The 27,982-nt window shown below is 41.3% G+C and overlaps 1 protein-coding gene across 18 annotated transcripts in view; it reads left to right on the top strand.

Moving 5' to 3' along the window:
* Window positions 1–27,982, top strand: part of PCNT (pericentrin) — a 238,033-nt gene that overhangs the window by 42,785 nt on the left and 167,266 nt on the right. For 14 of the 18 annotated variants that reach the window (XM_043505819.1, XM_043505821.1, XM_043505806.1 and 11 more), the window contains 14 exons: window positions 108–2,606; window positions 2,694–2,786; window positions 4,131–4,307; window positions 5,960–6,215; window positions 9,691–9,746; window positions 9,923–10,097; window positions 13,824–13,960; window positions 14,577–14,688; window positions 17,638–17,712; window positions 19,140–19,404; window positions 19,715–19,802; window positions 20,563–20,779; window positions 26,008–26,246; window positions 27,328–27,803. In XM_043505819.1, the coding sequence (XP_043361754.1) occupies window positions 108–2,606; window positions 2,694–2,786; window positions 4,131–4,307; window positions 5,960–6,215; window positions 9,691–9,746; window positions 9,923–10,097; window positions 13,824–13,960; window positions 14,577–14,688; window positions 17,638–17,712; window positions 19,140–19,404; window positions 19,715–19,802; window positions 20,563–20,779; window positions 26,008–26,246; window positions 27,328–27,803 (4,865 nt within the window). The remainder of the gene's footprint in view (window positions 1–107; window positions 2,607–2,693; window positions 2,787–4,130; window positions 4,308–5,959; window positions 6,216–9,690; window positions 9,747–9,922; window positions 10,098–13,823; window positions 13,961–14,576; window positions 14,689–17,637; window positions 17,713–19,139; window positions 19,405–19,714; window positions 19,803–20,562; window positions 20,780–26,007; window positions 26,247–27,327; window positions 27,804–27,982) is intronic. The other 4 variants (XM_043505816.1, XM_043505815.1, XM_043505814.1 and 1 more) reach the window with 1 other exon arrangement.

Below are 27,982 nucleotides of genomic sequence, written 5' to 3'. Positions count from 1 at the left end.
GGGGAAAAAAAATTCTTGCGGGGGGGGGGAAGGGAGGAGAATGTTAAACTGGAATTTCAAAGAAATGGAAATAGCAGGGTGTTCATATGTAATATTTTATTTTTAAGAATACCAAAGATAAAGAGAGTCTGCTTGCACAGAAGGAAGAGAATCTGAATAATGCAATGCAACAGATGTACAACAATATAGGAGAAAAAGAAGAAACAATTAAAAGTCTTCAAGATATAGTGACATCAGAAAGGTCTAATTTAACTCTTCTACAACACACTCTTTCTCTCCGGGACACAGAGATAATGGAATTAAAAAATGAAATTGCTTCAGCCAAGATGAAAGAACAGGAATATATTGAAGAATTGAAAGCAAATCACAAAAGGGATGTTTGTAGACAGTTGCAAGATTTGAGGACTGATTTGGAAGAGTGTTACAGAAAAGAGATGGTAAGAGTTAAGGAGGATTGTGAAGAAGAGATGAATAAAAAATATAAGAATGAACTTGAGCAGATAAAAAGAGAACTCTCTGCTTTGAATTCTGATGAAGATTTTCAGAATTTAAATGCAATAATTATTGATTTAAATAATAAACTGCATGAGTCTGAAATTCATAGAGAAAACTTGTGCAAGCAACTTAAAAATCAAATGGAGGATTTTCAGAGAGAGAGAGCTGAGATTGAGATGAGGTATAAGGATTTAGTAGAAGACCTCAAATTACAGCTTACTAATGCAGAAAAACAGGCTCAGGAAGCACAGGAATCTAAACAAGAAAAGGAATATTTGAATGATGAGATCCGAAAGCTCAACTCCTTCATCCAAGAATTAAGTGAAAAGCTACTCTGTGAGACAAAAAATAACAAAGATTTAAAGCATAAGCACGATGAAGAAATAACTATCTACAATTTGAAGTTAAAAAAGTTAGAGCAGGAGGAAAAATTGTTACAGGAGGTGTCAGCATCACAGAAAGCAGAGCTTGAGAAGATGCAGAATAAATTATGCCAGCATGAAGGTGAAATACAGTTAGTTCGTGAAGAACTAGAGTTCCAACATGGCTTGCGAGTGGACTCTTTCAAAGTTGAATTAGAAGACAAAAAGAAAAATCTAAAGAAGGTCAAAGCAGAGAAGGACCATAAAAGTTATGAAGCCAATAACACGTCTGAAGAAAATATGATAGAACTAGGATCTTTCATAGAAGATGCAGACATATTAACTAAATATCTTGTCTCCACTGAGAGACAGGAGCAGTCATACATATCCGACAACTCTGAACTTCTTGACACCGAAGAGGGTAGATTTGTGCTAGATAGCAACATCATTTTAGAATCCAACATGGACTCTACAGCAGATATGTTAATGTTTAGCCCTGATGAACAAAAGTGTCTTAGCAGTGTACTGCAAGGGACTTCTGAAGAAACTGAGCTGGAAACTGAGGCTTTTGCTTCATATTTGTCAGGTGACTCCTTGCTGCAAAATGAAATAAGTGACTGTAAGGAGGTGAAGGATGGAGAGAGAGCTGGCTTGATGGAGAGATGTGTTAAGCTATTTAAGGAGCTCAGTGAAAAAGAGTCAGCACTGAACAAATCCTATCAGGAGACCCAAGAAGCTCTTGAAAAATGGGAAAAAGCAACAGCTGAACTTTCCATTACACATTTAGAACTGAATAAGGAGCGAGAAGCACGGGTTCGTTGTGAAGAAGAACTTGATCAAAAAGTAAAGAAGGAGAAAGAGCTTGAAAACAAAATAAACTTCCTGGAAAAGCAGGGTGAAGACAGAGATCTAACAGTTTGTATTGAAGAATTAGGGCTTGGAATAAAGGCTTCAAAGTCACATACTTGTCAGGAGATGATAAAGGACTTCAAGCAGGAAAGAGAAACATTGATGATGCAATTGAGGGCTCAGGAGCAATTAGTAAAAGAAGTTCAAGAGCAGAAAACTGCCTCTGATTCAGTAACAAGTGAAGTACAGTCCCTTTTTGGACGTCAACTAGCTGCTTTGCAAAGCCAAAGGGATCAAATGCAAGCCCAGCTTGATGCCCAGAAGGCCAAAAACCAGACTATGGCCGAACTTCTTGGTCAGAAAACCATATTAGAAGAGACATTACTGAAAGAACAGGAGGCTCTCAAAGCTGAAATCAATAATAAAGAACAAAGTTTAACACTCACACTTAAGGAGAATATAACCTTACAAGAAAGATTGTTTGCTGTAGAGCAGAATCTAATAAAAGCAGAAAAAGCTCTGGAAAAGAATCTTGAAAAAAATATACACGATCTAAATATGAAAACGAAAAACTTTGAAAAAGCACTGGAGTGTGAAAGAGTGGAATTTGAGGAGAAATTGAAATCCAGTAACTTGGAACTCCAGAAACTTAACGTTGAAATACAGGCCAAAAAAATGGAATACATTGAGAGAGAAAACAAACTGACTGAGGAAGTGGCTCATTTGAAGAAGGTTCAGATGGAACTGGAGAATCACCTTCAGGAAACTGTGCAGAAATCTGCACAAGCCATACAGGAGGTACAGTCTGAGATGAGGCGACATTATGAAGAGGAAATTAGTAAAATGGAATCTCAGCATCTTTCTGAAACAACAAAAATGAAACTGGTACACCAGAAAGAGGTAAGTAGCTCTGATAATGGCACGAGGATTTGTATTTCTGAATGCTTGGTAAATAGTAATTTCAAAAAATTTCATCATTCTTTTCAGATAGAAGAGCTAAATGCAGAAATAAAAGAGAAGGTGGAAAAACAGCAGAACTTGGAGGAGGAACGAAAAGAACAGATTGGATTAATTAAAAAGGTATTTTTTGTAACAGGCTTTTTTTGGAGGGGCGGGGGAAGATGCTGCATGTCCAGTTGTATTCCGTCAAAATGAAATGATTTCTTCAGAGGCGGAAAATCAATTGGGTTTTTGCAAGAGTAAAGATAGTTTTGTTGACTTTAAGACTACTGTCCTAATTGCTTGTTAATGCTGGAAGGACAAAAGTGTAAAATGTCCACAATGCAGTAAAAATTCTGTGCTGTGTTTGTGACGTTCCCCTCTGGTTTTATCCAGACTGGTGATCTGCTAGGTCACGCCAATCCTTGACTCTGGGAGCCAGCCTTACCTTGCTCTGCTGTGAGAACCCCCACTCCTGGGCTGTTCACGCACAGCCTCTGGCATGTAAGCTACTCCTTGGATTGTGCAACTGAATGACACTAGCCAATATCTCCAGTCCAAGACACAACCCTAGGAACCTCTGTCTTGCATTGTCCAATTATGCTCGCTGGACGCTGCAAACTTCTATGAGTTCGTCAATTTAACAAAGAAATTGATATGTATCAGGCTTGTTATCCCAAGGGGAGTCTCTGACACACTTCAAACCGAACGCACTGCTTCAGGTAGAATAAACAAACAAATTTATTAACTATAAAGATAGATTTTAAGTGTTTATAAGTGAAAACATAAGTCAGATTTGGTCAAATGAAATAAAAGCAAAATACATTCTAAGCTGATCTTAACACTTTCAATGTCCTTACAAACTTAGATGCCTCTAACCCAGGCTGGCTGGTTGCTTTTCAGCCAGGCTCTCCCCTTTGATCAGCGCTTCAGTCGCTTGGTGTGGTGTCTGTAGATGTAGGTGGAAGATAGAGGAAGAGCATGGCAAATGTCTCTTCCTTTTATCATGTCCTTTCTTCCCTCTTGACTTTGCCCCCCTCCCCCTTTCAGAGTCAGGTGAGCATTACCTCATTGCAGTTCCAAACTGACCAAAGGCAGGGGGGTGACTGCCTCGAGAGTCTAACAGATTCTTTTGTTGCTGCCTAGGCTAGCATCCTTTGTTCCTGTGAGGGGCTGGGCTGGGTTTGTCCTATACCTGCTCTGATGAGGTGTGAACTGTCTCTCTGGTCTTGGAAAGATTTTGCCAGGGCTTGTTTTGAGCCATGTGGATACATTTTCAGCCTCCTAACTACATACATGAAATTATAACCTATAACATTACTATAATAATACTGTAACGAATGCTCAGTGCATCATGAGCCTTCTGAAGACACTCAACATGACAAACTTTACATTGCATACCACACAATCATTTTATAAAGATGAACATGGGAGTGCAGGGTGTTCCCCCAGAGGTACAGAGCATCGCAGTGTTTTTCTCTCCAGGTTCATGAACGAGAACATGATCGTGAAATTGCTGAACTAATTATTAAACATGAAGATGAAATGAAAGAACTACGTGCTGAACTAATTAAGAAACAGCAGCAACTGTTGGATGAACTTCAGCAACAAATGGAAGGTACACATAAAACAGAGATGCAGCATGTTCAGCTCCAGTCACAGGTACAATATGTATACACAGTAATTATTTAGGCAAATTTCCTAGCTGTCACAATTTACAGTTAATTTGCTTGCAAAGAGGAGTCTCTTTTCTAACGAAATAAGCAGTCTTTGGAGGAATGCCCTATGTTATCGTAAAGACTACATTTGAAGAATCAATAAAGTGTGTTATGCTAAAATGACTGCAGGTACCACCTGCTATGGAAGGGTCTCCAATGTCCTCAATCTTATCACTTATTATTTAGAAAATTTGTGAAGGGAAGAAGCTTGCTTATCTTCATAAATATAAATAAGGATCTGCAGTAACTTCCCGGAATGGAGAGAGGCAGGCAAAGAATAAGAGGCTAATATGCTTTTTTTGGTGTTCTAATCAATAGATATGCATTTTTTTTCCTTTGCATGTTAGGTTTGCACAAAGTTCTAGTGCAAGGTAATGTTATACCCAGTGTCTAGTGTTGCTAGACCCCTAGAAATATGGAATAGCAGTTGTATGTGCTGCAGTATTGGGAATTGTAAAGTATTGCAGAAAATCAAACTGAAACTTAGTCTTGCTTCAGCCTGGTCTTATGAATTGCATGAAGGTAATCCATCACACAACTTTACTGCAATGTGTATACTGAATGTATTTTTGTCAGAGCGTTACATCCCTTGTCATGGGTTTTACAGTTTGTTATTGAGTCCACGCTAGGTAAGTGCTGAATTTAAATATTAAATATTACTCCAAATATCCCTCTAAAGAGTCCATGGTCCTTTTAATTGTTACATATTTATTGACTCTGTATCAGATAAGATTGTAACATTACTTGAATTTACAAGTGAAGGCCCTGATTTTGCAAGCTGTTACATGCATATATAATTATACGTATGTGAGTAGCCCCATTGATGATGTTTGGCAGGTTGAGGGCCTAAATTCCCTTCTCTCTAAATATTTAATCCATTTTAAAACACCCATTCGTTCTAGAAATACATAGGATACAATTTTTTGTCTAATCCCTAAATATTGGCTATATGTATTTGTATATATGTAGAATGGAAACTTTCTAATCCGTTGTAAAGCTTAGTTGCTGCTACTGCTAACTGATAGTTCAGAACTGAATGGGTGAGCAGCACAAGAGTAATGTATATTTACATCATTGTTTCTATTTCAACACTTCAGATATTGGTTATTCACTCTACTGTAATATCAAATGATAGCCAGTGACAGCTTTGTGAGGTGTGATGCACTGTGATGGACTTAAAGGATAAAAGTGGAAATTTGCAGCAATGCAATAGACAATAATGTATATTTTTGCAATTTCCTTTTTACATTTCATACCTTTCTGAAGATGCTGCAGGGAGGCAGGTTGCTGGCAGGCATCCTCTATCAGTAGATAAACTTAGGAGGAGGAAAAGGCAAACAGTTTGGATACAATATCAAACAGACTTTACTACTGGAAGGAGAGATAGTAAAGTCTGTACTCGTTAATAAAAAGCTTCTGCATGCCAGATCAGAACTAGAATCTAGTTTTTCTGCTATTCCACTTCCAGCCATAAATGTTTTATATGAAAATAACAGACTAGCAATAAATATAGAGGTGTGTGTATATAATTGAAACTGGTATAGAAAAATGGTAATATATTTCACTTAAACCATGTTTTTCCCCTTCCCACTATAGACACTGCACAATCTTGAGTTGGAAGGTTTACGACTAAGTCTAACTAATATGCACACATCCCAGTTGGAGTTGATGCAGTCTAACTTGAGAAAAGAGAAGGAAACTGCCCTTGTGGAGTTACGGGAGATGCTCAATGATAAGCGTGCTCAGGAAGTAGCAATCCTACAGAGCCGACATCAGTTTGAGTTGGAACATATTAAAGAACAAAATCTGAAAGAAAAAGAAGAAATTGCACTGAAATATCAACAAGAACTAGGTATTATGAACTTGGAACTTAGGGGGCTGATCATGCAACTGCTGAGCTTTTGATTGTCACACAATTTCTTATGGGGAGAGTCTCAGGCCTGGTCCACACTTAAAATTTACGTTGGCATTACTATGAAGCTCAGGGATGTGAAAAATCCACACACCTGAGCATCATAGCTATGCCAATCTCACCCCTGTTGTAGATGTAGCCAGGTTGACTTGAAGAATGGTCAATACAGCTTCTGTCAGTTAGGAAGGTAGTGTTCTTACGGCTACACGCAAACCTCATTTCTGCATCTACACTGTGGGGCTATGACAGTAGAGCTACAGTTCCATAGCTGGACCACTATATTCCCCATAGTGTAAACATAGCCTCTTTTCGGTCTGTCCTATGGCCTGTCCTTGTCCCTGTTGAAATCTGTGAAAACTGGCATTGACTGCAGTAGGAACAGGGTTAGGCATTATATGTTCAAGGGATTTAGGCCTGCCTCAGTTATAAAGCCCTTTGCAAGAGAGAATGACTTGATCTCCAAAGATATAGCTGTGATAATTGCCCATTCGTAGGTTGAAGGCCTCCTCCAAACTCAAGTTTCTAAACTCATTGGTTCCAGCATGACCATCTTATGTCATCCCTATAGACTGGTGTTCCAATCAATCAGAAGTTTTTCTTTTTCTTGCTTGCTTGCTTGCTTTCAGAGAAGGTGACCTCCTAGATTGCTGCATCACATTTTGTCATCTTGTCAACCTTTATTCTCCCAGAAATATACTTTTAAACAACTAGTTCTTCAGTCATTTGTCCTCTTCAGTACTTATTTCTGAAACTCTTGGTGTTCTGACACTTAGTATCAGGATCAAGTATGTCTTTGACTTTGAATTTCAACTCGTATGCTTTGCTCTGGATCAGACTTTGGTTGGTGTCAGCTGCTGTTACCAGTTGTACCCCATAAGCTTTTGCTTTACCTTGAGTCAGCAGCAGGTTCATTGTTGTTTTATTGGAGCAAGTACCTGAAGATTCTCCTGGCTTCCCCTCCTCATACCAGGAAATTAAGTGAGAAGTCTACCTGGAAGGTACTGAAAGCTTCAGCTGGAGAGCCAGAGTCAAGAGTCCCAGATGAGTTACGAATCTGTATCAGTGCTGCCCTTGGTGGCGTAGGTTTGGTGAAAGATTCTACAGGACTGTTTCAGCACCATCAAGATAATCAGCTAGACTTGGAATTGCTGAAATTGCATTGAGGTTTTGCCCTTTGTGCTTCTACATGCCACTCTGGTGCTTCTTGACACAGGCAATGACTCCTTGAGCAAGTCATTGCCTTCTTTGAATGGCAATGACAATTTGTTTGAGAGCCAACAGGCAGCTGTCTCAATTCGTGGAAACAGCTGAGGCCTATAGGTGCCATCAGAGAATATTGAGGAAGCTGATTTCTTTCTCTCTCAGTTCAATGAAGCAGTCCCTTATGCTTATGGTGAAGGGAGACTTCCCCATTGTGGAATTTCAGTGTGTGTCAGGATTGAAGTCTATGCCTTCAACTGTTTTTTGGGTAGAGGTGATGCAGGAGACTTGTTTGAGGACAAGTGCATCTTCATTGGGCAGCGTGAGCGGGAAATATTGTTTTCTTCTTTAGGAAAAGCTTGCATAACATGTCACTCACACACCTCCAGTGTGTCTTAGGGTAGTTCTGCTGAGAAGTGCCTCCTTTGGCCATAGCTGCTTGCTAGGACTCCCATCCCCATGTGAAGCTTATGAGGCTAGTGATCAGCCTCTGAGCCTTAGGACTCTCTCTCTTTTAATCTTTAATAAGCCTAAGATTGTTCCTTAGCCTTTGATGCTAAGACTGCTGAAAGTAGTGGTGAAAGGATGCTGACAATCCTCTTCAGGTTTGCTGTTGGGTCTCACTTGCTGGAGACTTCAGGAGGCCAGCGTGAAGGAGGGAAGGGAAAATCATCCAGCATCCTCCTCTCAAGCTCTCTGCTTTCTCCAGTTTCTCTTCCTCCTTTCCTTTAGACCATAGGAGATGCTATGCAAAGAGCTGAGGAATGGGATGTGGTTGGGAGGAGGGGGCAGAGAGAGCTTGGGGGAAAAGTGGCCTTCAGGTAGTGATCCAAAAAAATAGCATCATCCTCCGTCCCCCATGCTCTGTGTAGGAGACTCAGAGAGTGAGGTACTTGTTCTCACTATTTGCTGCCTCCTGCTTCTGTTCCTGTCTCTGGAGCTACTGATGAGCCGAAATTAGCTTTGCATCTTCCACTGACCCATTCTGATAATGATATTTAAAATGTATATAGCTGTTTAAATTGGTTTTATCTATTAAACTTTGGTCCTGTGCACTAGATCTCTGCTGGATGAGTTCAGTAAACTTGTTTCTCTTTTTTAGATTTTTAAGACTCTGAACAAGTCTATTTTAAAAATTCAATTATGTGATAAATTAGATAAAGTGTTCCAGATTTACTTAGAATTTGCTAGAAAAAAATCTCTCAGCACATTTTTACACACTACAGTTTCAGAGGGGGAGGTGGCAGGCACAAGGGTTGAAATCAAATTTGTGATGGGAACGTTAGCTATGTAGTGGCTCTGGCTGCTAGATAGTAAAAGGAAGATGAAGAATGTTTCCATTTCCCTTCCACACACATGATGCTTGTTTTTTAGGCTTATGACGTGAGTAGAAGCTTGAAATATTATTTTGATCGGGGTAGAATTGAGGGGGGACAGTAAGTGTTCTCTCCCAAGTTCTGCTGGCAAAATAAGTCCTGTCCACTTAAGACCTCAGTCTGCCTCTTGCACTGCATCATGTAGACATTCAAAATATGATCATGAATGTTTTTTGAACTCCTTGGGCTGCTTCTCCCCCCCCCCCCCAATGAAGTTTGCATATATCTGTGTCTTCTGCTGAGCTCCTTGAGCTTGACTCCCTTTGGAGCTGCTCAAATGCACTGCTGCACTCTGGCTCCTTTTTGATTAGGAACATATAAATGGGATTATACTCCCAAGCCCACCCCCCTCTGGTTAAAATAAAATGCCACTTTCAGTAAATTTGTGCAGATTTTTGCAGCATGATTCTCCCGCCTCTTTCTTGCATTCTTTGCACGGTGAAGTAGTTAACAATGTTGGCATCTGAAATGTTATTACTGGGCATCTAAGTTAACACTACGTAAATGAATGAGGCCGTTTACACCTCTTTCTAATGGTGTCATGCTCTCTGCGGACTTGGGCAAACATTGCTGGACCAGTTGCACTAAATTTACATCTCCATGGTTTTCTTTGCAACTGAAACAAGCTAGACACTTATTCCTATAAAATAAGAGCTGACACTCTGGCATATAAGAGAGCAGTTTTGAGAGAGATGGTGGTCCATCATACAGTGTGTACCTCCTAATTCAAGCCTTGAATGTGATGTTTAAAATAAAGTAGGTCTTTCCATTTTTTAAAATGTCATTAGACCCCATTGTTTCTTATTAGTTTGTTTAGTAAACAGAATTTTATTTTGCAGATGAGAGGAAGAAAATAGAATTGGAAATGGAAAAGAAACGCATCCAGACACTGGAGGTATAAGTTCCATACTGTATACTGGACAAGATAAAACTGTACTGTAAATCAAAGCTGCCATGATCTTTTCCCTTTTCTGTTGTAATATTTTTGAAAGGGCAAATAAATGCAATATAAAATAAAAAGAAGCAGTAAAATATTACTAATTTACTAATGCACCTATCCTGTTCTGTTAGACTGTTAAAGGAGACTGTGCACTGAAGACCGAAACATGTTTAAAAAACATCCGTGAGGAGCTATCTGAAAAACATCAGACTGAAATGGGTGAACTACAGAAAACTCTGAAATTGGAACTAGAAAGAGTTAAAGAGGAGCTGAAGAGTCTCTCTCTTAAAAAAGAGCAGGCAGAAAGTAAGTGTTATGTTTTGGAAAGTATTAGCTTTGTTGCAAGATATTTATCGTGAGGGATTCAAAGCTGGCTAGAGTAACTTTAGGAGTTGTACAATGCATATAAAACAGCAATAATTTTTCAATTTTAACATTTGCAGATAGAACCATGCCAATGACCCATAACTGTTCAGAAATTAGCAGTTACAAAGTGACTACTTCTTTAGCCAATGTGGCTTATCAGTCTTTATATTAATGTATAGTTGTAATTGTGGCAAACTTAAGGTGAAAACCCAGAATGCATTTTCCCTACAAATATCAGAAAATGTAAGTGCCTACAATTTGCAGAAGTTTGTCCAATAAAAGATATCTCACCCACATTGTGTGTCTCTCATCCTGGGACCAACATAGCTACAACAAGACTGCAAGCTACAATTTTGCTGTCAATTGAGGGCCGAATCCTTCAGGGTGGGGCACGAGTCATTTGTGGTTTTGATTTAGAGTAAATTGCAGATTCTCTGTAGTTAGAAGTACTTAAATCAAAATTTGAGGACTTCAGAAATTCAGCCAGAGATTATGGGTCTATTACAGGAGTGGGTGGTTGAAGTTCTATGGCCTGTGAGATGCAACAGGTCAGACTAGAGCAGCTGTTCTCAAACTGTGGGTTGGGACCCCAAAGTGGTTCGCGATCCCATTTTAATGGGGTTGCCAGGGTTGGCTTAGACTTGCTGGGACTTGGGGCCAAAGCTGAAACCCAAGCCACACTACCTGGGGCTGAAGCTTCAGCCCGAGAGCTTCAGCCCTGGGTGGCAGGGCTCAGGTTACAGACCCCCTGCCTGGGGCTGAAGCCCTTGGGCTCGGGCTTTGCTCCCCTGTCCAGGGTGGTGGGGCTCAGGTGAACTCAGGCTGTCGTCCACCCTCTTGGGGTCGTGTCATAATTTTTGTTGTCAGATGGGGGTTGCAGTGAAGTTTGAGAACCCCTGAACTAGATGATCATGATGGTTCCTTCTGACATTAAAGTCTGATAGTCTGTGGGTCTCTTAATTAGGCAAAACTTCCATTAATTTCAGTGAGTGTTTTGCCTGATTTAAAGATTTCCAGATTGTATTCTGAACAGCCAGACTCCTGTTTGGATCCTAACAATATGGACATATGATAGATTTTGGAAATTCTTTAAAATAATTGTCTCAAAAGTTACCTTCCTTAAACAGCAGAGTAACTGAAAGCCTCATTACTCAGAAAAGTGAGGGCCAGGATGAATAAATGACCACATGTGTGAAAATTTGTGTTGCTTTTAGGAGTCTGAAATGTGAGTGTGAAGGGCTCCTGAAGCCCTTGCCTTTGGAGAATTCTATCAGCAGGAGGCATAGCTGGCAGCAGCATCAGAGGCAGCTGCCTTCAGAGAATATAATAGGCCTACTGCCTTATAGCAGCAGCCTGAGGAATACAAAGAATTTACCCCATGGAGAACTTGGCACCCAGTACCTCCTGCACTGTGCTTACATGTGGTGAAGTGGGGAGAGCTGGCCAGTTGGTTTGGGAGCCATATGTCCTCTGAGGTACCTAATACGTGAGAGGCAGGGGAAATGGCAACTATTTCAAATAAATGGAAAACTGGCTTCAGGGTAACTGGCACTGGGGAACTTTGTGTTGGCTGGCATGCAGCAACACCAGCCCTGAGATACAGGTTCCATCCTGTTACCATGTATAGCATCGGATGCTTTTGCTATCAGAGTAGCAGCCGTTTTAGTCTGTATTCGCAAAAAGAAAAGGAGTACTTGTGGCAACTTATAGACTAACAAATTTATTTGAGCATAAGCTTTCGTGAGCTACAGCTCACTTCATCCGATGCATTCAGTGGAAAATACAGTGGGGAGATTTATATACACACACACACAGAGAACATGAAACAATGGATTTTTATCATACACACTGTAAGGAGAGTGATCACTTAAGATGAGCTATTACCAGCAGGAGGGGGGGGGGGGAGGAAAACCTTTTGTAGTGATAATCAAGGTGGGCCATTTCCAGCAGTTAACAAGAACGTCTGAGGAACAGTGGGGGGGAGAAATAGTTTTACTTTGTGTAATGACCCATCCACTCTGTCTCTATTCAAGCCTAAGTTAATTGTATCCAGTTTGCAAATTAATTCCAATTCAGCAGTCTTTCGTTGGAGTCTGTTTTTGAAGTTTTTCTTTGTTCAAGTATTGCCACTTTTAGGTCTGTAGTCGAGTGACCGGAGAGATTGAAGTATTCTCTGACTGATTTTTGAATGTTATAATTCTTGACGTCTGATTTGTGTCCATTTATTCTTTTATGTAGAGACTGTCCAGTTTGGCCAATGTACATGGCAGAGGGGCATTGCTGGCACATGGTATCTATCACATTAGTAGATGCGCAGGTGAACGAGCCTCTGATAGTGTGGCTGATGTGATTAGTCCCTATGATGGTGTCCCCTGAATAGATACGTGGACAGAGTTGGCAACGGGCTTTGTTGCAAGGATAGGTTCCTGGGTTAGTGGTTCTGTTGTGTGGTGTGTGGTTGCTGGTGAGTATTTGCTTCAGATTGGGGGGCTGTCTGTAAGCAAGGACTGGCCTGTCTCCCAAGATCTGTGAGAGTGATGGGTCGTCCTTCAGGATAGGTTGTAGATCCTTGATGATGCGTTGGAGAGGTTAAAATTGGGGGCTGAAGGTGATGGCTAGTGGCGTTCTGTGTTTTCTTTCTTGGGCCTGTCCTGTAGTAGGTGACTTCTGGGTACTCTTCTGCCTCTGTCAATCTGTTTCTTCACTTCAGCAGGTGGGTATTGTAGTTGTAAGAATGCATGATAGAGATCTTGTAGGTGTTTGTCTCTGTCTGAGGGGTTGGAGCAAATGCGGTTATATTGTAGAGCTTGGCTGTAGACAATGGATCGTGTGGTGTGATGTGGATGAAAGCTAAAGGCATGTAGGTAGGAATAGCGGTCAGTAGGTTTCCTATATAGGGTGGTGTTTATGTGACCATAGCTTATTAGCACCGTAATGTACAGGAAGTGGATCTCTTGTGTTGACTGGTCCAGGCTGAGGTTGATGGTGGGATGGAAATTGTTGAAATCATGGTGGAATTCCTCAAGGGCTTCTTTTCCATGGGTCCAGATGATGAAGATGTCATCAATGTAGTACAAGTAGAGTAGGGGCATTAGGGGACAAAAGCTGAGGAAGCGTTGTTCTAAGTCAGTCATAAAAATGTTGGCATGCTGTGGGGTCATGTGGGTCCTGGCTGCTATCAACATTATGAATGGGAGGTTCTCTGGAGAAATGTGTTCTCTGTGCATTTAAGGCTTCTGCTGTTTATTATGACATTGTCTCTTACATATGTTTCATCTTCAGGTAGCCACCTCTGGTGTCCTCCCTGAGGACCAAACCACCTGTTGATGGCATTGCACACAGTGGACCATAAGGCTCTGTGTGGAAATTCCAAGTTTCCACCTGCTGCATTTCTTTAGGTTAAAGTTCTTAGCGTGCTGATTACTGTGGTATAAGTGCCTGTACTGAGCTAGCCAGTTGGTTCTTTTCACAAGGTTGTAATGGCCCTGTCAGTTATTAACCTAGATAGAGAATGCCTTAAACTTACAATTAGCTAACCTATTAGCTTGTTGGCCTGGATTCATTATTTTGTGCTTTACTTAATCACAAAACTGATGTTGCATTAGGTAGTTCACCAAAAAAAAAAGTCTAATCTAGTAATATAACAGCACTAACTTTGTTTTGTAGTGAAATGTAAAAACCTGGAGAATGAACACCAGATGGCAATTCCAAAACTACGTGAACAGCTGCAGCTGGAACATGACCAATGTCTAGAAAACCTGAAAAGGAAAAGCAAGGAAAGAGAACAGGATATGCGGCAGGAGGTTAATAAGATTTTTTGTTTTGAATGTTTGGTATGAATTAGGTAAGTGGCATAGTATTTAGGAGTCACAAGTGGTGTTAAATAATGTGGGCCACTCTTCTGGATTTAAAATTTAGATCTTTTTTAAGGGGAAATGTAGCATGATTTAAGTTTTTTTTTATACCATTATTAAGTGCACAAAGCACAAATCAATATTAGATTAGTATTCATAGGGTTTTTTTTTTTAGCTGGATTTAACTCTGTGTAACACATTGCTAGATCTACTGATGTGGCCCTTCCTGCAATTTAATCAAATCTTTACCTTAGTTCGTATTTAATATAGTTTCAGTTACTGATTCCTATATTTTTCTCAGTTGTTTGGTGAGACTATGAATGTGGAGAACAAGTCATGACATAAGTCTCATGACAAGCAGATGGCTCCCTCATTTGTCTCAATTAGAGGTATATTTGTAGAGGAGTTAGGTGTTTCAGTGTCTCCACAAGCCTCTGCTCTGAGCCCAGGGTCTGAATGGTACTATAGCATTTCCACCCGTTAGCTGCTTAGCTGTTTCTAAGACATGAAAATAAGCAGCTATTAAAACAAAACAAACAAACAATTCTTAATGCATCTTTCGTAGATGGAGAAACTTCAGGCCACATATGAAGAATTAAAAACTCGATCACAAGAAGAAATCAAACAGCTTTGGTCTCAGCTTGATAGCACACGAGCAAGTCGACAGGAGCTAAGTGGTATGGTAGAAACACATTACGGTTCTTGCCTTAGCTCACATAAAACAACACTGCGGGTGAAACAGTTTTTAACAAAATGTATTGAACAGGCATGCAGTCACAGGAGCATATAGCAGGACTGGACAAATGGTCCATTTAATTCAGTTTCTGGCCAGTACCAAATGCTTCAGAATAAGGTTTAAAACACTCAAGTAGGCAATACCATGCCTATGGGAAAAGTTTCAGTACTGTTCTTCTGGTTTATACTTTGTCCTGAAGTATGAAGGCAGAGATTCCCTACAATTTTATTGTATCAAATTATGGTGTGGAGGTATCTGTGCCAAAGTTGAAGTTGCAGCTGAGCTGTCATCACTGCTACTGTCACTGCCACTGCTATTACCTGTCTGTTGCATTAGGAACCAGAGGACCTGTAGTGTTTGACAGTTTACAAACAGGTAGTAAAATACAGCCAGTGTCCCTTAAATATTAAAATCAAATTTAAGATGAGCTGCAATGTGGTGTAACAAACAAATGAAGGTGAGGGAGGAAGAGGATAGCAGCAATAGGAACACGTGGTTACAACTAATATTATGACAGGTTTCAGAGTAGCAGCCGTGTTGGTCTGGATTCGCAAAAAGAAAAGGAGGACTTGTGGCACCTTAGAGACTAAGAAATTTATTTGAGCATAAGCTTTCGTGAGCTACAGCTCACTTCATCGGATCCGATGAAATGAGCTGTAGCTCACGAAAGCTTATGCTCAAATAAATTTGTTAGTCTCTAAGGTGCCACAAGTACTCCTTTTCTTTTAACTAATATTATGTACGATATGTGGAAGGTTTTTAAAGATATAAATCAACACGAATATTGATGGCAGTAATCCCTACTGCCCATCTATAACACTTGTCATTTGGCTGTTTATCATTACCCTGATCTTGGCCCCCTTTAAAATCTGTGAACAAAGGCATAGGTTAGATTAGTTCTGAAGCTGAAATAGGGTTTCCTAGTAGATTTGAATTGAGGTGGACAAGGATTCTGGAATTACATCTTAAAATTAAAGGGATTCACTAATATTCAGGTGGTCCTTTTAATGCTTAATTCTTTCATCCCTAGAAGATCCACTGGGAGGGAGGAGGAATGCTCCCACAATCCCCTTGTTCTCCCCATGTACATTGGCCAAACCAGACAGTCTCTACGCAAAAGAATAAATGGACACAAATCTCACATCAGGAATCATAACATTCAAAAACCAGTAGGAGAACACTTTAGTCTCCCTGGTCACTCAATAACGCACCTAAAAGTGGCAATTCTTCAACAAAAAAAACTTCAAAAACAGACTCCAGTGTGAAACTGCAGAATTGGAATTAATTTGCAAACTGGACACCATCAGATCAGGCTTGAATAAAGACTGGGTCATTACAAAACCTAAACCTAATTTCCCCAGTACTGTTTTCCCCCTACTCTTACTCACACCTTCTTGTCAACTGCCTGAAATGGGCCACTCTCATTACCACTTCAAAAAGAAAAGGAGTACTTGTGGCACCTTAGAGACTAACAAATTTATTAGAGCATAAGCTTTCGTGAGCTACAGCTCACTTCATCGGATGCATTGCTCACGAAAGCTTATGCTCTAATAAATTTGTTAGTCTCTAAGGTGCCACAAGTACTCCTTTTCTTTTTGCGAATACAGACTAACACGGCTGCTACTCTGATACCACTTCAAGTTATTTTTCCTCCCTTGGTATTCTTTTCTCAGCTAGTCCGTTTCCTGCCCTCTCTCACAGCACATTGAGCTGTCTACAGGGACACCCATGTTTTCTTCCTGAATACACAGCTGTATTTTAGAATACATCAGCATTTGGTTAGAGTTCTAATTATTCCTTCCAGTACATACTGAATTCCATAAGCCCTATTTCCCGGTATCTAGTTTTCTTAGATCCCTCTGAAATTATATTCTTTAGTAATGTAAATAATTGTCTGCAACTTTGCCTCCTTGACGTTCGCTCCCTCTTCTAATTAGTTGGTCTTCTTATTGACCCATAATGCGTCCCACGACTAAACTGTCCTGTTTTCTACCTCTTTACCAGTTCCTAATTGTCACAGCTGCTAGTGAGGCACTTCAACAAAGCCCTTCTGAAAGTTCATGTATACAGAAACCTATGAGTCTTTTTCATCTGCTATTCTCTTGGCTTCCTACCAGAACTGTAATTGATTGAAGACAGTTATCCTTCACAAGGGTTAAGCCGGTTTATCCCATCTTTCTAGGTGACCAGAATCCTGACCACTGTGTACTCAACAGAGCCATTGAATTCTAACATTTTTACATGATGGGGGGGGGGGGGGGGTTGTCCACACTTTGCCAATCTATCAGCAAAGCAAGTCCTTTGACAAGATTATATTTGTTTAATTGTTGGATTTACATTTTTCAAAGTAGTTTGTGTTAGGAAGGCTGTTTCTGGGGTAAATCAATTTATTTCAAAGCAGTTACAGTAATTCTTCTTATTCCTGCTGCATGGGAGCATTAGAAGGTGCAGGGTTCAACCCCCATTGCAGGGCTCTGCATCATCATCATCATCATCCCTAGCTCTTATATAATGCTTGACATCAGTAGATCAAAAAATGTTTGGTAAAAGTCATCAGAATCATTATCCCCCTTTTACAGATGGGAAAACAGCGGCACGCAGAGGGAAACTGACTTACCGAAGGTCACACACTGAGCGAGTGCAGAGCTGGGAATAGAACTCAGGTCTCCTGAATCCCAGTTCAGTGCTCCATCCAGTAGGTCACACTGCCTCTCCATAACAATTCCCAGCATTAAGAGCACAAAGGAAGGGAGATGGGCTGGCTGGCTGACTGACTGCAGTGCTAACTCACTTCAAGAGGTGTAGTTTCTGGAGTACTCTTGGGGGAATTCTGCACCACTACGGTGCAACAGACAAATGCCCCCACACAGATTCTCTTTACTTTCGATAGAAAATGGTTTCTGTGGGGAAGCAAAGAGAAACTGCACCAGTGCTCCTCCTCAGTGTTTGCGCAGCTGGGGGAGAGGTAAATCATGGGGGGGGAGGGTCTGGGAAGGTTCTGGTGGGCCAGGGACATTAGTCCTGGCTGGACCAGGGGGGTGGGTGTGGGGAGGAGGACAACAGAGACTGAATTCTCCCCGCACAGAGCAGCCGGGGGTGGGTCAAATCAACCCCCAGAAACTTCCCCTGGCCGTAGGAAGCTCTGCACCCCGGGAGCGCAGGGGTGGTCAGGGTGAAGGGGGGTCAGGTTGGTGGGGTGGGGGTTCCAGGTGCAGGGTGGGAGTTGGATGTGGGGGGGTTGGGCAGATGGGAAGCAGCTCCCCTTACAATGACCCTCCACCCACACACCGAGATTCCCCCCCCCCGAACTTCCACTCTGCTGAGCCTCACCCCCTGCAATGGGAGCCCGCTGAGCTCCTACCAACCCCCCACTGAACCGAACCTAACCACCATCACCTGAACTCCCCTGCAGAGTCCAATTCTCCATGCACCCAGAACCCCGCACCCAACCCCTGTGCATCCAGATTCCCCTTGCAACCGAATCCCCCACCAAGCTGCCTGCACTCAGATTGCTCAACACAGAACCCTGATTCTCCTGAGGGAATTCTGCACCAAAAAATTAAAAAATTAAAAATTCTGCAAAGTTCTGCATATTTTATTTGTCAAAATAACATAGTAACACAATAACAATATAATCACACCATTTTTAATTATTTTGGTAATTTATTTCAAAATACTTGTCAGCAAATAATTGAAAATGGTGTGATTATATTGTGGTGTTTTCACAAAATATGCAGAATTTTGAAATGTGTGCAGAATTTTTAACTTTTTTGGCACAGAATTTTTAATTTTTGGTGCAGGAATACTGGGGGTATGTGTGCAACACAAGTGCTGCTGTGCACAGCTGTAGCGTTGTAGTGTGGACACTTACTACAGGGACAGAAGTGGTTTTCCTGTCAATGTAGGTAATCCACCCCTTTTTTGAGAGGAGGAAGATAGGTCGATGGAAGATTCTTCTGTTGACCTACCTGCAGCTACAGTTGGGGTTAGGTTGACCTAACTTACATCATCCATGGTGCATTTTTTTTTTCTCAGTCCTGAATGATGTTACTCGATCAGTCTAACCTTTTTAGGTGTAGACGAGGCCTAAGAGTGGGGTAAATGGGGACATGGCTATGTTTTCTCTGCGCCGTCACCCCTTAATTTGTACTCAGTGTAAGGTGTAGCAAGACCTGCTCTGCTAACCCTCCCAAAAAATGTTGAGGCATTGGCATTATGTCTTTGAAGGCATGACTCCTGATGCTGCCTGTTGTGTTCTGTGCTTTTCTTCCCATGCAAAATATGGTTCATCTTCATAGGATCTATGATGGAGTCCAAAGTGTGTGTGTGGTTTTTTGTTTTTGATTAAAAACAAGGTTAAAGGTATCGATGTGTTTTCCATCTTCTACCCAGAGTTAAAAGAACAGCTTCTGGCTCGCACATCACATGTGGATGAAATAGAACGTTTAAAGCAAGACTTTGAACAGCAGCGGCAGCAGAGAAGAAGTGAACATGAAACTGAGTTGGAACAACTGAGAATTTATTTTGAAGAGAAACTAGGGGCAGCTGAAGAAAACTACAGAGAAGAATTAACTCTGCTGCATCAGAGGCTGCAAGAATTAAAGGAATACTCTTTGTTGGAGTCAGAGATTATTCAAGATCAGCCTTTAGATATGAGGTGATGACTGTTTTTTTTTTCTCTTTAATCTCATCTGTGACAAAACACACTCAACTTTCCTTTCCTAGAAAAGACTTTAGGCTTTGTGTGGGTATTTGGATTGGTGGTAGGAGGTCAGAAACCCCAGGATGGAAGTTAGTAATGGATGCAGACAGTTTCTTGTTGAAATGGTTATTCCTGAGTATTTGACTAGATTCTGGTCTGTACATACCTATACTCTAATATCTTAAGAATCAATACATTATTCTAATTCTATATTTTATAAAGTGAGTGTTCAAGTTAATTTTCTAAATTCCTTTTCTCTGCTCAGCTCCTCGGTCACACTTTTAGAAGAGGCAAGTGAAAAAGAGAGAAGGGATATACTTGACCAACTAACTCAGCAACTGGAGCAGCACAAGGTGAAGTGTCAATTTGAACAAAAATGATAGTGCACATTTTAAAATCTCCACAAAAACATGACAGATGCTTCACACCTCTTAGCGTGGTTTTAATAGCAGTTGCTATTCTGAGGTCTTGTATTACTATTGTTTTGTTGTTTTTACCAAGTATACTGTAAGGTATTGTCTTAAACAAAACTTCACAACTTGAGAAAATAAGTGAACAAAGGACGTTTTTGATGCATTATCCTGGCTTTTTTGTTTACTTGCTGCTTAAGAAATAAGTGTTTCAAGAGTTGACATGGAGCTTGGGAAGTCCTTTCCCCTGTGTGGTTCCTGGCTGAGTGCTACAATGGGGTCCTGGTCCAAGAGTAGGGCTTCTAGGTGCTATGGTAATACAAACGATAGTATAAGCAGTCTCTTTCCCCTATGTTAGTGTAAAAATACTTGACAAGCTCCCTATTCAGGTGCCTACAGGCATTTCCCACTCTCCTAGATCCTCTGGCAGCTTCTGGAGCTCTACTTTACCTTGTGGCAGCATGGCTGTATAAACAAAGTTAGGCTTTCTGGGGATCCCTCTACTCCTAGAGTTGAGGAGATAGAAGTGGGTGTAGAAGCAAGAATATTTTGAGGAGACAGACTGGTAAGTGAACTTGTATGTTTACAGTATGCTATGGGTACTTACTGTGAAATTAATTCTTTAGCCTAATTATCTGAAAGATAAAGGTGTCGGTCTCTGTTCTGAATGTTTTTTTTTGTTTTTTTGTTGGTCTTTTTGCAGGAAGAATTTACTTGTTTGCGACTGCAATTGGAGGAAAAACACAGACATGAACTAGACTCCGTAAGATCTTCCCTTGCACTCCAATATAAGGAGGACCTGATGAAGATGAAGATGGATCTCTCAGACAGATATATTTCAGAAATTGAGGAATTAAAAAGGAAACATTGTCTAGATCTTGAACAACTCCGTGCCAAGCTTTCAGAAGAGCACATCAAAGGTAAGATGTACTTGCAGGTTTATGTGTAAAATGGAAAGCCTCTTGGATTTTTTTATCTTTAGGCTTTAAAGGATTATTTGAAGGAATATGAAAATTCCAAATTAGTTTGGAATTACATAAAAAACGCTAAAAGAAAAGGAGTACTTGTGGCACCTTAGAGACTAACAAATTTATTAGAGCATAAGCTTTCATGAGCTACAGCTCACTTCATCGGATGCATTTGGTGGAAAAAACAGAGGAGAGATTTATATACACACACACAGAGAACATGAAACAATGGGTTTATCATACACACTGTAAGGAGAGTGATCACTTAAGATAAGCCATCACCAACAGCAGGGGGGGGAAGGAGGAAAACCTTTCATGGTGACAAGCAAGGTAGGCTAATTCCAGCAGTTAACAAGAATATCAGAGGAACAGTGGGGGGTGGGGTGGGAGGGAGAAATACCATGGGGAAATAGTTTTACTTTGTGTAATGACTCATCCATTCCCAGTCTCTATTCAAGCCTAAGTTAATTGTATCCAGTTTGCAAATTAATTCCAATTCAGCAGTCTCTCGTTGGAGTCTGTTTTTGAAGCTTTTTTGTTGAACGATAGCCACTCTTAGGTCTGTGATCGAGTGACCAGAGAGATTGAAGTGTTCTCCAACTGGTTTTTGAATGTTAGAATTCTTGACGTCTGATTTGTGTCCATTCATTCTTTTACGTAGAGACTGTCCAGTTTGGCCAATGTACATGGCAGAGGGGCATTGCTGGCACATGATGGCATATATCACATTGGTAGATGCGCAGGTGAACGAGCCTCTGATAATGTGGCTGATGTGATTAGGCCCTATGATGGTATCCCCTGAATAGATATGTGGACAGAGTTGGCAACGGGCTTTGTTGCAAGGATAGGTTCCTGGGTTAGTGGTTCTGTTGTGTGGTGTGTGGTTGCTGGTGAGTATTTGCTTCAGATTGGGGGGCTGTCTGTAAGCAAGGACTGATCTGTCTCCCAAGATCTGAGAGAGCGATGGCTCGTCCTTCAGGATAGGTTGTAGATCCTTGATGATGCGTTGGAGAGGTTTTAGTTGGGGGCTGAAGGTGATGGCTAGTGGCGTTCTGTTGTTTTCTTTGTTGGGCCTGTCCTGTAGTAGGTGACTTCAGGCATTGGCACCCTGACAGCAGGATTGTCTGGCTATGTAGACTCCCTCCTCAGGCCCTACGTTACCAGCACTCCCAGCTATCTTCGAGACACCACCGATTTCCTGAGGAAACTACAGTCCATTGGTGATATTCCTAAAAACACCATCCTAGCCACTATGGATGTAGAAGCCCTCTACACCAACATTCCACACAAAGATGGACCACAAGCCGTCAGGAACAGTATCCCCGATACTGTCACGGCTAACCTGGTGGCATAACTTTGTGACTTTGTCCTGACCCATAACTATTTCACATTTGGTGACAATGTATACCTTCAAATCAGCGGCACTGCGATGGATACCTGCATGGCCCCACAGTATGCCAACATTTTTATGGCTGACTTAGAACAACGCTTCCTCAGCTCTCGTCCCCTAATGCCCCTACTGTACTTGCGCTACATTGATGACATCTTCATCATCTGGATCCATGGAAAAGAAGCTCTTGAGGAATTCCACCATGATTTCAACAATTTCCATCCCACCATCAAGCTCAGCCTGGACCAGTCCACACAAGAGATCCACTTCCTGGACACTACGGTGCTAATAAGCGATGGTCACATAAACACCACCCTATATCGGAAACCTACTGACCACTATTCCTACCTACATGCCTCTAGCTTTCATCCAGATCATACCACTCGATCCATTGTCTACAGCCAAGCGCTACGATATAACCGCATTTGCTCCAACCCCTCAGACAGAGACAAACACCTACAAGATCTCTATCATGCATTCCTACAACTACAATACCCACCTGCTGAAGTGAAGAAACAGATTGACAGAGCCAGAAGAGTACCCAGAAGTCACCTACTACAGGACAGGCCCAACAAAGAAAACAACAGAACGCCACTAGCCATCACCTTCAGCCCCCAACTAAAACCTCTCTAACGCATCATCAAGGATCTACAACCTATCCTGAAGGGCGAGCCATCGCTCTCTCAGATCTTGGGAGACAGACCAGTCCTTGCTTACAGACAGCCCCCCAATCTGAAGCAAATACTCACCAGCAACCACACAACAGAACCACTAACCCAGGAACCTATCCTTGCAACAAAGCCTGTTGCCAACTCTGTCCACATATCTATTCAGGGGATACCATCATAGGGCCTAATCACATCAGCCACACTATCAGAGGCTCGTTCACCTGCGCATCTACCAATGTGATCTATGCCATCATGTGCCAGCAATGCCCCTCTGCCATGTACATTGGCCAAACTGGACAGTCTCTACGTAAAAGAATGAATGGACACAAATCAGACGTCAAGAATTATAACATTCAAAAACCAGTTGGAGAACACTTCAATCTCTCTGGTCACTCGATCACAGACCTAAGAGTGGCTATCCTTCAACAAAAAAGCTTCAAAAACAGACTCCAACGAGAGACTGCTGAATTGGAATTAATTTGCAAACTGGATACAATTAACTTAGGCTTGAATAGAGACTGGGAATGGATGAGTCATTACACAAAGTAAAACTATTTCCCCATGGTATTTCTCCCTCCCACCCCACCCCCCACTGTTCCTCTGATATTCTTGTTAACTGCTGGAATTAGCCTACCTGCTTGTCACCATGAAAGGTTTTCCTCCTTTCCCCCCCTGCTGCTGGTGATGGCTTATCTTAAGTGATCACTCTCCTTACAGTGTGCATGATAAACCCATTGTTTCATGTTCTCTGTGTGTGTGTATATAAATCTCTCCTCTGTTTTTTCCACCAAATGCATCCGATGAAGTCAGCTGTAGCTCACGAAAGCTTATGCTCTAATAAATTTGTTAGTCTCTAAGGTGCCACAAGTACTCCTTTTCTTTTTGCGAATCCAGACTAACACGGCTGCTACTCTGAAACCATAAAAAAAGCTAGCTCTTTAAATTTGTTTATAATGGTACTTAGAATTTTGTTTTTATGATTCTTTTGAGCATCTTTATCTTCATTTTCATAAATATTCCTGCTGTAGAGTCCTAAATGTGAGTTTCTAGAATTTAATGAACTACAGCCGAGGAATGATTACCGCAGGAGTCTCATGTATATAACTTGCCATATTTGATGCTTAGAGGGGCCCTGTCAAGTTGTTGCACTTCTTTCTGAAAATTTCTCTACTTTAGTGTTACAAGAAACACCTAGACCACTAGCAGAAAGAGATTTGAGGGAAAAAATCCTGTTCCATATCTTTTCACTTTGTTTGATTTTTATGGCTTTAATAGCACTTAGTGTATAGTAGGGTTCACTGTTTTTCCTGCGTATTCCGTGGGTAAGTTTCTTCGTTTGTGCAGATCTTTCTCACAGCTTTGGGGGGAGAGAATTATTTTAAAAGTCAGGAAAATATTACTTTACAATTGGCCAGAGAGCTCAGGCTAAAGTACTAATCCCCTCCTAAAAACCCAAATCTTTTGCTAGTTTACTAGTGTTGTATAACTAAGTTTAACAAAGGAATGTTCTGTCTGGGTGTAAGCCACATTTTATTCAATTTCTTACCATTGTCCCTATTTTCCTGGAAGAAAGATGCTGCTTCTAACCTATTTATACTAAAACAGTGCAAAGCAATTTCAAGAGTTTTTTATATAAATTTTACATGTGCCAGGAAGGTGTGGGGAGGAGATAGTAGTAGTTCTTATATATATTTCCTCTCTGAGATAGTATACGTGAGAGCAAAGCTTTTTGGACTTGGCATCCATATCCTGAAAGATAGTTAGTTGGTTGAATACCATCAGTCAGATGTTATTTAATTTGCTATTTATCAAATCGTTTATAAAAGGAATAGTATATTTCTGTTGTTCAGCAATCTCTGTGAAATGCTGTACAAACTGTTCAAATTAAAAATTCATTATCCTGCTAATTTTTGTCAAAGCTTGCTTTTCTGATATTTTTGGGGAGGTTGTGTTTATAAATATTGTTTGTTGTTTACTGAGGATATGCTTGAGCTGAGAGAATATTTCATCTTCAGAAAATCTGCCACCTCATTATCCACTAAGCCAGGGGTGGGCAAAGTACAGTCCGGCCCATGAGCTGTTTTAAGCCAGCCCGTGAGCTGCACCACACGGCTGAGCCCCACTCCGGCTGGGGTGCGGGGTTGTGGGCTGCACCAGCTTCTCAGCCCCGCTCCAGCCGCAGCGCTGGCTTGGGGGCTGCACCACGCAGCTCCCGGAAGCTGTAGCATGGTCCTGTTCTGGCTCCTTCGTTCTCCAATGGGAGCTGCAGGGGCGGTGCCTGTAGATGGGGCAGCGTGCAGAGCCGCTTGGCTGTGCCTCCGCATAGGAGCGGAGAAGGGACATGCCACTGCTTCCGGGAGCCGCTTGAGGTAAGCGCCGCTTGGAGCCTGCACTCCCTTAGCCTCTCTCCCCACGCCCCAGCTCTGATTCCCCTCCCGTTCTCCAAACCTCTCGATCCCAGCCTGGAGCACCTTCCTGCACCCAAAATCTCTCATCGCCAACCCCACCACAGAGCCCGCACCCCCAGCTGGAACCTGCACTCCTTCCCGCACCCCTACCCCAGCCTGATCCCCCTCCGAACCCCTTGGACCCAGCCCAGAGCACCCTCCTGTACCCCGCCCAGAGCACCCTCCTGTACCCCAAACTCCTCATCCCTGGACCCAGCCCAGAGCATCCTCCTGTACCCCAAACTCCTCATCCCCAGCCCCACCCCAGAGCCCACACCCCAACCTCAATTTTGTGAGCATTCATGGCCCGCCATACAATTTCTATTCCACAATGTGGCCCTCGGGGCAAAAAGTTTGCCCACCCCTGCACTGGGCTCTGAAAAAGTTATCACTTATTCCTTCTTCCATTTACATTTGAGATGCTGATAGGCTTAATAGGCAGTGGTTATGTATAGTGATTAAAAGGTAGTGCATAGATCCCAGTGCCAGAAGGGACCATTATAAGAAATGTAAGTGGAGACATTTTATTAAGTACTTCTTGGTAGCCTTGAAATCGAGAGAGCCATTGATGTTTGCTCTTTTACTCTCATTACGGAACTTAAATTTTTTACTTTTATGAACGATCAAGATCCTTTAAAACAAACTACAAAATGTTTTTTTTCACCGTCAATCCAGAAATTACCAAACTGCGTCTACAGAGTGCTCAAGATGCAGCACGCCAGGTTGAAGCAGAGGTTGCTGAACGAGTATGTGTGCTGGAGAATGAGCACAAAGCTAAACTCTCCCTCCTTCAGTCTGAGAAACAGTACATTGCAGAACTGCAGGGAGAAATACAACACTTAGAGAGAGAGATTACTAAACTGAAAGATATTGGTGTCCAGCATGAAATCCATCTGAAAGAGGAGATGGAAAAGGTAGTATGTATTAGTTTGTTTTTTGTATTTAATTTGACATAACTATGTCAAATACAACATCTGCTAGGTGTAAAGCAAAATTAATGGGAATAGTGACTGGAACGATACTTACCATTTGAACTTTCTTTTCTGTAGTGGGGTCTTAGTTTTAATGGGAGTTGCATAGCTAAAACCTTGTAATGTTCTGATGAGTTGGGTCTGCAAATGGGTGATACATACGTAAAGGTTGAAGAATGGGGTGAATGAGGTTGAAGTTGAGTCGTTTCATAGGACCTCAACCACACCTATTCTTTAACCTTTGCCCATGCATCGCACATTTGAAATTACATTAATACCATTTCAGATTTTTTTGTTTGCGCCCTAACCTGCGGAAAGATTAGAATCTGAAGTGTATGCTATGCTTATTTCCTCTTGTGAAATGACATAATGGCAAGTATAGGGAATGAGAGGAGGACAAGGATCTTGGACATAAGCTGAAAGACTTCAAAATGCCGTGAAGCCTGAATTTATGTAAAAATGTTTTTTGGAATTTAGTCATTATTTAATCTTCCTTTACTATTCTTTTGGTATTCTTAATAGTGCTTTGACTTAAATAAGGCATCAACAAATTGATGCTTAAATCTTGTGTTTTGTTTTGAAAGCTGACCCTTAAGCACAAGACTTGAATATTTAAATGGTTCTTAGAAGATGGTAAAAATATTAATTTTTTGTGTGTGGTGTGGCCCACCTTTTCATGTAGGGTGTCCTGAGGGCCATCTTTTTTTCTCTTCTTGTTCACCAGTCACTGTCACACAGATCACTTCCTCCTATTTACAGTTCTATAACGTCCCTGCATCAACTACAGCAATTGCTTATGTAGAAAAGTAAAATGTTTAATGCATTTTAGCTGTCTTTTAATGTAATTTAGCAGCTGAAAGTGTAGTGGTAAACCCAGGACCTTATGACTAGTCGAATTTCTGAAGACCCAGTGGTCCACAGTTGAGGATCTGTAGGAGTTTAAATGGCTAATAAGAATATTTTATTCTGAACATTTCCAGTTGATATGGTTTCAACTCTTTATCTATTTTTGTAATGTTCATAGATAAAATGTAGACTTGTTGATGATCACAAGAATGAATTAAAAAGATCTAGAGAAGAGGTCCAGCAAATGGAAAAACTGCACAAAGAAAAGGAGGAGGAATGGAAGTGTGAAAGAGAGGCCCTGAGCATCAAAGTTGAAGAGAAATTATCACAGTTACATACAGAACTTGAAGACAAGGCAGAGTATGAGAAACGAACTTTGCAAAAGGAGTTTGAACTTCGTGAAGCTGAAATGAATCAGCTTCAGGATCAGCAGGCTGCCAGAATTGTAGAACTGGAGAAGTCCCTAAAGGAGCAGCAGAACAGTCTGCAGCAGCTAGAGGATAGCTTAGCAAGTGTGCAGACTACACAGAAAGCTCAGGCACAGTATGACAGCGAACTGCAAGCTGCCAAGGCACTCATGGAAAAAAAGTTGGAAAAAGCCACATTTGGGCTCCAAGAGGAATGTGCAGCTAAACTTATGGAAGCACAGAACAAGTATGTCATTAATTGGTTTTTTACAGTTTTTGTTTTAAAAACCTCGTAAGAAATGGCAATTCATAATTTTGTCACTTGGTGGCACCAAAAAATTATCTAAATATAACAATGTGTATTATTTTAGCAAGGAGTGGTAGTATTATCCATGAAGTCTCACTGCTAGATTTTACTTCATATAA

This window comes from Dermochelys coriacea, chromosome 11 (assembly GCF_009764565.3).
Source record: "Dermochelys coriacea isolate rDerCor1 chromosome 11, rDerCor1.pri.v4, whole genome shotgun sequence".
Lineage (NCBI taxonomy): Eukaryota > Metazoa > Chordata > Testudines > Dermochelyidae > Dermochelys > Dermochelys coriacea.
The sequence above is the reverse complement of the archived record's forward strand: the minus strand, read 5'-3'. Positions and strand labels throughout refer to the sequence as shown.